Genomic DNA, 12,300 nt, shown 5'->3' on the forward strand with positions numbered 1-12,300 from the left:
CGCTATTTTTTTTGTTGGAGGTTACTGGGCAGCTCTTTTTGGCTAAGTTTTTTTGTGCCTTACTTCAAGATTGATCCTGACAAATCTATCTCTAGGGCTGTGCGAAATTTTAGCCATTGCATTGATTCTTTTCTCACTATTTAAACCCCAATTGTCGTTTTAGGAATAAGAGGAACTCGTGTTGAATTTTGAGTTCCTCTTATTCCAAGTTGGGTGTATTTGTTTTCTTAAAAAAATCCATCATATTTGAACATCAAAATTGTTTTTGGTTGGATTTTCTCTTAAAATATGAGTTGATGTATTTAGTTCTTTCATCCCATCTCTCGTTGTCGTTGTTGTTGTTGTTGTTGTTGTTGTTATTGTTATTATTGGATTGAGGTATAACTCATCCTGTTCTTCATTGAAAGTTAACTAAAATTAAGTCTGATGTTAACTTGAAGCGTGCTTTGAAAGAAGAAGACTGGTAGCCAAGGATAGAAGTTGTTAGTCAAATCATCAAGGAAGGATAGGTGAAATTGGATTAAATGAAATTTTATACTTAGTTGTCTTCATAATGAACGTTTTGATTGGGTGTATGTTGTGTTTTTTTTCAAAAAAAAATATTGGTAGCTAAAATCAAGTCTAATGTTAACTTGAAGTGTGCTTTGAAAGAAGAAGACTGGTAGCCAAGGGTAGAAGTTGTTAGTCAAATCATCAAGGAATGATCGGTGAAATTGGATTAAATGAAATTTTGTACTTAGTTGTCTTCATAATGAACGTTTTGATTGGGTGTAGGTTGTGTTTTTTTTCTTAATCTTTTAAAAAAAAAGAAGATTGGTAGCTAAAATGATTGAATGTAGTCCTAGCTGATGCTACAGTAATGGAAGTTTGGGCCCTTTTTGCACAGAGCCCCACTTAACATTCCTAAATTAAAGCTATCATGAAGCATTAACACAAAAAGATAACATACCAATGACTTGGTGAGATATATTCATATCGCATCGATATATCAAAACAGAAATTTTACCTCAAAACAGGAAAATTCAGCCACCTCTTCACATGGAAAATAGGTATCCTACAATTACTTCCTTGGCATGAAAAGCAACTACGTACTCTCTGCAGAGGGCATGCAAACCACAAGCTTAACCAAGGATTTCTGCAACAATACGATGAATTTCCTTCATATATTTGAGGCTCTTCCTTTTCATTTACTCACAGGGTATCATACTGGAATTGCACGCCTTCCATCATATATACAATCCATGTAGTCAGTGTTGTTCTCACCATATGATACAAACATCAAGAAGGCTCGACAAACATTACAAGTTCCACACAAATTCAGGCAGGCAAGAAACATAAAATGTCACCTGTGCTCACTTGGGCTCTACTGTGGAAGGTGGATAGCCCGCACTACTATCAAAGGCGGAATTACTGCCATAGGGATGGCTGGAAGTACCCGTACTTGACTCCTCATAGCTTGCTGAAGCAGAGGATGATTCAGTAATGGGATTCAGACCAGCCAGCTGCATGATGTTTTCAATCTCTTTCACCACCTCACCCATTGTAGGTCTATCAGCTCCTGATTCTTCAACACATCTCAGTGCTAGATCCACAAACTTGTTGAACCCTCCAAGTGTTGTGCCCAGGGTTGGGTCAAGAAGGCCCTGAAGGTTGTATAGATCTTTTGTCTTATCCATCGCTATCTTCACCTCTTTTACGATGTATTTCCCTCGCTCTATCGGCTTTCTTGCTGATATTAGCTCCAACATTAGCACTCCAAAGCTGTAAACATCACTCTTTTCAGTCAACTGTTGGGACATGTAATATTCCGGATCCATATAGCCCTGCAACAATGAAACAAGTTCAATTTCAGTGAAATTTTTTTAAGCAATGCTGTTGAATCTTCAATGAACTCAAACCTCCAGAATTGCTGAACTCTCGTTATTCCTTAAGGTCATAGACAACAGGTGTTCTTCTTGTTAAAGTAACTATTAGATTTGGCTATGACTTAAACGATTCTAGAGACCAAGATCATGTTCCATCATTTATATCAAAATAGCATTTCCTTGAGTAAGAGGGTAACATGCTATTCTTACCATTGTCCCTTTGACTTGAGTGGTAACATGACCCTTCTCACTGTCAGCCAAAAGCTTGCAGAGACCAAAATCGCCAACTTTAGCATTTAAGTGTTCGTCCAATAGAATGTTGTTTGATTTGATGTCCCTATGGATGATGGGAGGATCTGCAAGCTCATGCAAATATGCCAGGCCTCTGGCTGAACCAAGTGCTACCTTGAGTCTTCTCCTCCAGTCCAACCTGATTCCTGACCTCCCTGCATATGGAAGTGATTTGTCAATTGGTCTCATAATTAATATTGGATAGGCAAGGTGACAAAATAGATGGGAAGTACCTGAAAGAGATTCCTTGAGACTACCATTGGGGACATACTCATATATCAGTATCTGTTCACCCAGCTGAAAGCAGAAACCGATAAGGCTGACCACATTCTTATGATGAACTCTTGATAGAAGCTCAATTTCTGTTTTGAACTCCAGACCACCCTGCATTGATTCCTGTTTAGCTCGTTTGATGGCAACCATTTGCCCAGTGGGAAGGGTTGCTCTATAAACCTGTGAACATGGCGACACCAAAATGTTTAAAAGAAACCAATAACAACTAACATTAAAAGCATCCCTTTTGGAGGAAGTGCTACTATGCCATCTGCAATACTTCTACAAAGAAGAAAAGGGTCCATGTAAAAATAATTCTGTAGTGAAAAGGGAATCAGACTTTACCTTCCCATAACCTCCAGATCCAACATCATTGACGTCAGAAAAATTGTTGGTGCATTTCTTGATCTCTTCAAATGTGAACCGTCTTGCCCCTTTTAACTGAGGTATACCACCACTGCCTTTACTCTCATCCCAGTTTGCTGCATTTGATGACAAATGACTCATAAATACTATCCCATCCAGGACGAGGCTTAATTTAGATCAAATCCTAGTCTTACCAAAAGGGTTGCTCTGTTCAGTAGCCCTTTCTGCCCTCCTCTTTTGACGAAAAGCATAAACCCCTGCAAAGAGTAATAATAGCACAAGCAAGGAACCACCAACTGCTGCTCCAATGATAATGCCTGTATTTGATGACTTATTTGGTTCCAGAGATAGAGATACCTCTAGATGATGAGAGGGAGAGAGAGATGCATCACAATGAGATAAACAAGCTCTGTAGCAAATTTCTCTTAGTTTCAAATGAATATGTAATTACCTTCAAAGTATTGATACTGCTCACCATTGAAGTAGAATGGCCCAAAAGTGGATGGGGGCTTGAAAGTCTGGTTGCTGAGCGCAAACCCAACCATAGAAATCCCTGTTCTATTGAAACGATCTCGGCCATGTGGAAAGACTTTCAGGCTTACCTGAAGGTAATTATTTGAGTCCTTCATTAGATCAGCCAAGAAAACCGAGTCTACAGGAAGTTGCTGGGACTGAAAAGATTGCATCAGACGCTGCTCAAGAGATATGTAGTAGCTTGAGTTTCCCAAGTTTGAAAAGGAAGGAGCTCTGAAGACAAGGGTTCCCATGTATGGATAAGCACATATACAGTTGGGGCTGGGAATTTGATCTGAACTACAGACAGAGGGCACACAGTTGTTAGGAGGTGTTGAATATGAGAAGTCGGGTTGGGAAGTCATGCAGTATTTTTCATTCTTTGGTCCTTCAAGACAAATTGGGTTTTCTACAAGTCTGCAAAAAATAATGAGAAGTTAACTCAATCAGATGACAAACAGTTTCAAGCTAGTACTAACATCTGGAGTATAAGTCTTACATTATCTCAACATCATGTCCTGCTCTTTCTGTAAAAGCAACAATGTAATTTTTCTGCAAATCAACGAGTTGTAGTTGGCTGCTATAGCCAGCACCAAAATCTAAGGTGCCATTGATTATGTTGTTCCTTAGAGACCTGTCAATTGTCATCACATGTTAGAGCAATGAGGTTATAATTATCATTTTCGTAACATGTAGATATATGAGAAGGCTCAGCGGTGCTAAACTATAAAGAAACTACACATTTGTTTGGATTCTTCAACACCCACTTCATTGAATAGAGTGCAACTGAAGTTCAAGCTGATACTCACACAGTCTGTAATTGGGGAAGGCTGAAGAGGGAGGCGGGGATAGCTCCTTTAAGGTTTGTGTTCTCCATTGTTCTGCCAGTACAAAATTAACAAAGGATTCTGAATCTTCTCCTTTTAGCTTATCATAAAAGGCTTGTGTGCCACCCAGGCATGTGTGTGTTTGAGAGATGGAAATGACTTACAATGTTGTCAAAGACTGCAAAGTTGACAACCATGAAGGAACGTTTGACACGTCAAAACTGTTGTTGCTCATGTCCCTGCAGAAAACATTTCAATCAAATGGATTCTTTTCTCAGGCTATTCTCAGCATTTCCCTTTCCTTTTCCTTGTTCTCTACTAGATTTAACTGGGGGTCTAAACCAACATCTTGTAGAATACAACAATGAGGACAGAGTTGATAAAGTTGATAAAATGTTAGCTACTTACATGTAGTTGAGGCTGTTCATGCCGGTAAGATCAGGCACAGTGCCAGTCAACTTATTGTTGGACAAAAACCTGAAAAAGGATGACCAAAAGCCCCTTTTAGAAAGTGAAAATTTTCAAGGCAGGATAAGACTGACTTCCCTCATGAAACCAGCATAGAAACTTTATTTGGTAGTTCTCTTTGTAAGCTTACAGGTCCTTGACTTCTGTGAGATTGTTGAGGTTTGAAGGAACAGGCCCACTTAATGAATTTCCATCAAGGCGTCTGTATCCCAGAGAAGATATTTGTTAGAAATGCTTCACATGAATTCAGTGCTCTAGAAAAATCAGTACAGATGCATTAGTATGTGATACAGATACTTACACCACCTCCAACGTCTTCAGAAGTCCTAGTGTGGAAGGGATGCTGCCAGTTAGCCGGTTGCTCTCAAGAAGCCTGCATAATTAAGATACCTCATTAGAGAAAATATGTATTTTTGCCTAAAGCGATACTTTCTTCATTTAAGAAGTGAGAGTCTCCAAAAACTAAGTATTTAAGAATTGAAATACTGAATCTAGTAAATAGCCTGTTCAGTAGAACTCACAAGTGTATCAGAATCATGTTTGAGCTGAAAAGTTTAGGGGGGATTGAGCCAGAGAGCCGGTTCTTTCCAAAGTGGCTGTAGACAATTGGCAGAATGTTAGCTGCTTATTGATGTTGAGGCAATGAAGTGATCATAATAAGAAAAGGAAGTAATTAATTGGGTCAGAAATCCAAAGGGAATTTACAAATGCTTGGTGTGGGTGAGCTTATCCAGACCAGGTGTACTCCCATTAGAGATTGGAATGGTTCCAGTGAGCTGGTTGTCAGCTAGATCCAGCCAATAGAGTTTAGATAGATTACCAATGGAAGGTGGTATGCCTCCACTGAAGCTATTAGAATTCAGAGATCTGCAGAGAATAGAAATGGAGAGTCAATTATGATGGCTGAGGTAGCAACTGCACCGAAAATATGAAGTGAAAGATAAAAACATTAAGCATGTAAAAAGCTAAGGGAATATGAACTATAGCAGGAAGCCTCCAATGGGAGATCCAAAGGACCCAGAATCAGAACAACCCTTGTTAAAATGTTGTCATATGCTAAATGAAAATAATTTAGAGCATTCCAATCTAAACTCGACTATTCCAGAAAAACAACAGAAGACTTCCACAATTGAATCCTTACAAAAAGACCAGCTCTGTTAGAGATCCTATCGTATCTGGAATTGGACCAGAGAAACTGCAACCAACAAGGATTCTGCAAGGAAGGTTAAAAGAAATTGGATGGTTACAAGGATCATAACACACAAGCTGGATACTAACCAATGGTCTAACAACAGCCCGATTTTCCTTACAAGTTTGTTAGCTTCTTCAAACTCCCGATTGATGCTGGAATGTTTCCCGTTAGATTCTTGTTGTATGATAGATCCCTAAATGAATATGAAGAAGCTGATAATCAGGAATCAATCTAAACTATACTTTCCAACGAAAACAGATTAACTGAACAGCTACCACCAACAAAAGAATTATTACGGTCTAGTGAAGGTATAAAATCGATCTGGATTAGAGATTTAATTGAGAAAAGGAGTAAATATATGAGTGGAAGATTTACAGAATCTGCAATTCAGATAACTGGTCGAGGTCTCCTGACAGTCCGCCCTTCAAACCCATGCTAGTTAATATTCTGAAATTGGAAGAAGTTAGGCTAATATCTTGAATAGAAGGCAAAATAAGGCAATCTTCCATAACCATTAAATGATGAAAACACACAACAGTACTTACATGGAGATCACACGTTGATTGTAGCACCCAATTCCTTCCCAACTGCTGCCACACGGATCGAAGCCAACCCAACTGGGTGGGTAGTTCTCCCATAAGTCCTTGAGAGCTACTAGAGCCGTGGCTGCATTATGAAATTAAAGAAAAGAAACTTAATCATTCAAATAGGCAGGCACGCAGTGGCCTTTTGTTCAGCATTCAAAGAACTAGAGGTACCGGAGAGAAAATAAATTCTGTTCAGTATTCAAGTTTTTCAAACTGCTGTACAGAGCTATACTGTTTGAAAGTATTAAAGAGGAGATGATAAGGGATCTGGTTATGGGGCTAAATAGATATTAGAAACCTCTCGTACAGATATCAGTGGACACCAAAACCTAACTGGTGAGGAAGAATGAAGTGAATAAAATGGATTTAATAATTGAAGTGACTCACCATCATCAGTGTTTGTCCTTGCCCATGTAGCTGAAATTTGGATGAAAACAATTAGAAGAGAGACCAGAATTAATCTTGAATCCATTACTCAACAAGGTGACCGACAGCAGGCCTTGAAACCTTCATATGAATGAAACCCAGTCACTGAATGTTGCTCTTTATTTTTTTGTCGTTAAAAAATGTTCATTGGGTTGACTCGGTACTTGTTTCTGCAGAGTACACGCTCAAAAAGAAGAGAAAAATCTTGTGGAAGGAAGATGAACCCGTGGGTGTTTTGTCATATGCAAAGTATTATGATAGGCTGGTATGGCCCATTTGATTGATCGATTTCAGATGGAACGCAAATTGACCCGAGCTCTTCCACTCACCCATAATTGGTGGTAAGTAGGGATATGAACAAAAATAAAATTGTCTCAAACAACAAAAGGTTCGGCTCATGCCGTGTTTGTGAGACCCATCATTTTTATCTTTATTCCAATACCCCTTACAACCCACTTCCAACAAATTCTCCCTTCTTTTACCGCTCTTGAATTGTTCATTTTCTTTTAAACACTTTTATAAAATTCCAAAATCAACATTATTTTTTATTTTTAAATTATAAATAAAAAATACATTAATTATTCAAAAACTATTTTGAAAAATATTTTTTTTAAATATGTTAATTTAAATGAATAAAAATTGTATTTTACATTTTAAAAGTAAATAATTAATGATTAAAACACTTTTCTTTTCTTTTATACTAAAATGCATTTTAAAGTTTTTTTTTTACTATTCTAAAATAAAAATTTTAAATTTTCTTTTAATCTTCTTCCTTCCTTATTTTAATAACTTTTTCAACATGACTTTTAATAATAAGTTACATGAAATGTTACAAATTTATCTACTAAGGAATTTTTTTTAATGATTTGAATTAATTAAAATTTATCAAAATAAGAAAAACAAATAGAGAGAAAGAGGATGGATGGAGTGTTTTTATTTTAAATATCCAACTAAAATGTTTTCGTATGACCTAATTTTAGAAGTGGGTTGTGTGAGTATATAGCATAGTAGAAATTGAATTTTTTTTTATAAAAGAGTGGAATGATATATTTACTCATTTTAAATAAAAATGAGTAGTTAAAAATTATATATGCTATGTTTAAGTTTGGTTTAAAAATATTTTTCTAGTTTTCATTTTTATTTTTATCTTTAAAAATAATTTTTATTTTCTATATTGTCTCTTTTTGAAAATGCATTTAATTAAAAAATGAAAACTATTTTTAAAAATGAAAATTGAAAACCTTGTTTACTATTTTTTTTATATGAAAATAATAAAAAGAATTAAATTTCATTTATTAATTATTACATTTTATTTTTTTTCATTAGTTATTTTAATAATAAAATAAAAATATATAATATGTTCACAATTAAATAAAGGAATTGGCCACTTGTGTGTTTTTTGTTTAATATCTTTTACGTGAAAAATAATTAAATAATTAAATTATATTTATTAATCTTTTTAATTTTATTTTCTCTATTAGTTCTTTTTTGTGTAATAGAAAATTTTAATATATCCATAATTAACAAAGTAATAGATTAATTATACATATTTTGATCTATTAAAATAAATTAATTTCTAATTTAAATATGAAATATTATTGATAAAAAGAAAAAGAAATAAGATATAATATTGTAATATCAATAGTAAATATGCAAATTTCTTTTACGTGTTTTAATTGTTTTAAATCTCTTTTTGTGAAATATTTCAATCAATTCTGATTCACTCTCTTGCTTTTTCCTCTCACCTAAGAGTAGAGGATTCTCCTTATACACATTCCTTTATCATATATTGGTCTCATGCACATTTGTATACTTGCACATGATAATTTGAATACTAGTCTCACTAATGATGATTGGGGAGTGGGTTTCATATTTAAGTTTTCCCTTATTTGTTCAACCAAATTAATGAAAGCATGGATAAGACACATATGGAGCTTATTCATATGATATATATATAATTTGTGTCACTGTATAAGGGTGTTACAATAATTATACAAGGTCTATGCATTAATTGAACAAAGGGTGTACAAAGTTGCCCTTTTGTGAAGGATTTTAATTGATTTTCAACCATTCCCTATCTTATTTCCCTTAGCCAAGGAATGAACACTCTCCTCATACACATTCCTTCATAACACACTCCTCTCACGCACTTTCTTACACTCGCACATGGCAATTTAAATACCTATCCCATAAATGATGCTTAGGCAAAAAAAAAAAAAAGTATTTAAGTTTTTCGCCATTTTACCAATCAAACTACTGGAATCATGTTTAACACAACTATACTCAGACATTCACTACGATGGATATGAAATTTGTGTCATTGTATAAGTGTATTACACTAACTATACAAGATAAATGTACTAAGTGTATAAGAGGTATACAAGACTACCTTTTGTGAAATATATCAATCAATTCTGAACAACTCCTTTATTTTCTTTATCACCCAAGGATTGTACACCCATATCATGCACTTTATTTAACTCCCACATGAAAATTCCAGTACTTTCCCTAGTCATGATGTTTGGGGAAAAAAATTTGATCTTAAGTCATCCACTCTTTTCTTAACCAAACCATTGGATGACATACATTACTTGATGACACACTTATCTCATGCATTTTTTTTTTGACATCATACATGTTCATTTGATTACCTACCCCACTAATGATGAATAAAAACATAAATTTGATTCAATTTTTTTCCATTTTACTTGGGCCATAACAATGAAAACATGGTTAACCCACCCCCATATGCACACATTGCATTTAGGTCTATAGAATTTGTGCAAGTATACAAGGTATTTACACTAAGTGTACAAGGAAAATATTCTAACTGTACAAGGGTGTACAAGACTACATTCCTTGAAGGATTTCAACTCATTTTCAAAAACTCACTCGACTCTAATTTCTAAATTTCATTATCCAAAATTTATTACTTCATATTTTGTTTTTTTGTATTTTTAATAACATTCTTTGTTTGGACATTCAAATAAGTTATGAAAGAGGAATAACCAGGGTACCATTACACAGAAGATATGTAATCTGACTTCGAAATGACTACATTAGTGCTTAATCTTGATGCAAAATAACAACAAATGCAAAGTGTAGCTTAGTTGTACCACAATTGAGCATAACTAAAACATCTTTTGAAGGACAAACATAATTGTGAATGTTACAACACATCCAAATATAAAAAGAGCGACGAGTGTTTAAATACTTGAAGGAAGCGTTTGAATACTTAAAGAAAGAATTTAAACATCCTTCAGGATGTAAAAACACTCATGGGAACATCCAAACATTCTCTTTTTTGTTCAAATGTTCCTTAAGGGATGTTCAAACATTGGATAATTTTTTAATATTTTTATTTTATTTTTCATAAAATTGTAATTATAATGGTTTTCCAAATTAAACTCTTAAGTTTTTTTTTTTTTTTTGTATAAATACATAATTTTATCATATTGAATATGATGTACAAGGGATTAGTAATCCCCATAGACTCAATACTTCATCTCTCACTTCTTTTAACACCATTCTTGAAAAACACATTTTGGCAATTTCAAGGTCAAGAATTCGAGTCACTTTAATATAATTTTTAAGGTGATCTACTAAGAATTAAGCACAAGGGAGTATTGCATCAGAATGTATGAGAAGAGTGTAGGTGCTAACAATATAAGACCTTAAATAGTAGGAGCATTCAATCAAGCAAATCAATGTACTTTTTTTTTCTAATATTTAGTGGCTTATTTATGGTCAAAAATACATTTTTAATGTTTTACACATAAGGGTTTCTAGGTGGGTTTTCCATATAAATCCCGTATTCACTACATAATTAATTATTATGGTACATGAAATTGATTTATTTTTACTCAACATTGATATATCTACGAAGACATTAAAAAATTAGGATAAATATTGTAATTTTGGGGATATCTTGTTTGGCCTACCTTTTCAGTTCTTGAGGTAGTTTCATTAATCAAAATAAGATATATCACTAAGATTTTATATTATTTGACCTCATATAAACTTTAACAAAAAATTTAATCATATATAATGAATCATCTAACCTAAGTTTTATTCAAAAACCCATATAATTTAAATTTTTTGAAACTCTTCTTCTCTTATCAATGTTTTCTTGTTGAACTGCACATATACTCTTTTTCCAACATATTTTTTTTCAAATTTTCCTTATATCTTTAGAATTAAGTCTATATTTACAAAATTTAATATTATAAAAAAAAAAACCATAATCTTAGACTTAAAGTGTGGAATACAGTACTCAAAATTTGACATATATTATGATTTTAAAATTAACTTCTGTTCTATATGTATTTTTATAATTCATCATGAATAGTGATACAAGATTACATGGTGTAGTTAAACCCTTATTGTGAATTTGATCACATGCTAAAAGAAAGAACAAAAAATAAAATAAAATTGAAGAAACAAATAAAATTACAAGGCAACTACCTAGTTGCATGCCCATATTATGAATGACATTCTAGAAAATTCTTTCCCATAATGCTAGGAATTAGAATGCCCTAGTTTCAAGATGAAAATCAAAGTCCCACAATTCTGGTTACAGATTTTCTTCACTTGTAGATCTATGGACAAACTTGTTAAGTTTATCACACATGTCCACTTTGTTCCAAAACTAAAAGTAGAATCCCCAACTTGCCCAAAAAGAAAAGCCCAAAAATAGTTCACATTCCCACCTAAACAAGCCAATTTTCTTGAGAAAAAGCTAGTGAAAAGGGAAAAATACAAAACCAAATACAAAATTAATCAAGATGATGTATAAGTATTTGGGCAAAAAGCACATGGAAAACTGAATTTCCAACAACCGAAAAACTTGCACTAGTGAAGATCTTATTGTCGATGAAGAGGAAAATGGCGACAATGAGGAACACGGGGATGTCGACTACGACAATGATGACAATAGGGATTGGAGCTCCTTTGGGGATATTCATGTGGCTATAGCAATGTTGACAACAACGACAACCACTAGGATCTAGAGTAGATGATGATAGCTATAGTTTAGGATCGTTTAGGGTTTTGGCCTCTTCAATTCTTCAGAAAAGAAAAACGAATAGGATAAATATTTTTAATTAATTGTCAAACTTGGAATCCATTTTACATATTGTATTTCGAGCATAATTTTATTTTATTTTTCCATCTTAAGGGCATTTATGAGTTTATGGAATGTCAATATCCTTTATCTCAATTTGCAGGGCTTTGTTGGGTTTGAGCCCAATTATGTTGGTTATAAGGACTTAAGGCCAATTTTCAGGACAATCTGGGTTTAAAGCACAATTTTCTTGATTATTGCATTAGCTTTCCAATCATTTTCTAAGAAACATTCAAAACAAACTGTCAACTATAGTGAACTTTATTTAAAAGTTCAAGTTTAAGGGTAAAATAATACTTTTGAAAAAAAAATGAAAATAAAGTCCTCCCAAAATATTTATTGATCTAGTATTTATAATCATGTAATCTTC

The 12,300-nt window shown here is 33.8% G+C and overlaps 1 protein-coding gene across 1 annotated transcript; it reads right to left on the reverse strand.

Moving 5' to 3' along the window:
• Window positions 1-941: 941 nt before the first annotated feature.
• On the reverse strand, window positions 942-7,205 carry LOC100262527 (leucine-rich repeat receptor protein kinase HPCA1). Its single transcript, XM_019223615.2, has 19 exons — window positions 6,770-7,205; window positions 6,341-6,461; window positions 6,171-6,242; window positions 5,914-5,988; window positions 5,745-5,816; window positions 5,309-5,470; window positions 5,125-5,199; window positions 4,905-4,976; window positions 4,734-4,805; window positions 4,544-4,612; window positions 4,300-4,374; window positions 4,118-4,189; window positions 3,808-3,942; window positions 3,247-3,725; window positions 2,990-3,154; window positions 2,775-2,911; window positions 2,390-2,609; window positions 2,076-2,311; window positions 942-1,823 (listed from the first exon to the last, which is right to left on the reverse strand). The coding sequence occupies exons 1-19, from the start codon at window positions 6,852-6,854 to the stop codon at window positions 1,353-1,355; spliced, it is 2,865 nt and encodes a 954-aa protein (XP_019079160.1). The 5' UTR covers window positions 6,855-7,205; the 3' UTR covers window positions 942-1,352.
• Window positions 7,206-12,300: the final 5,095 nt, after the last annotated feature.

The sequence above is a fragment of the Vitis vinifera genome, chromosome 12, assembly GCF_030704535.1.
Source record: "Vitis vinifera cultivar Pinot Noir 40024 chromosome 12, ASM3070453v1".
NCBI classification, from domain to species: domain Eukaryota; kingdom Viridiplantae; phylum Streptophyta; class Magnoliopsida; order Vitales; family Vitaceae; genus Vitis; species Vitis vinifera.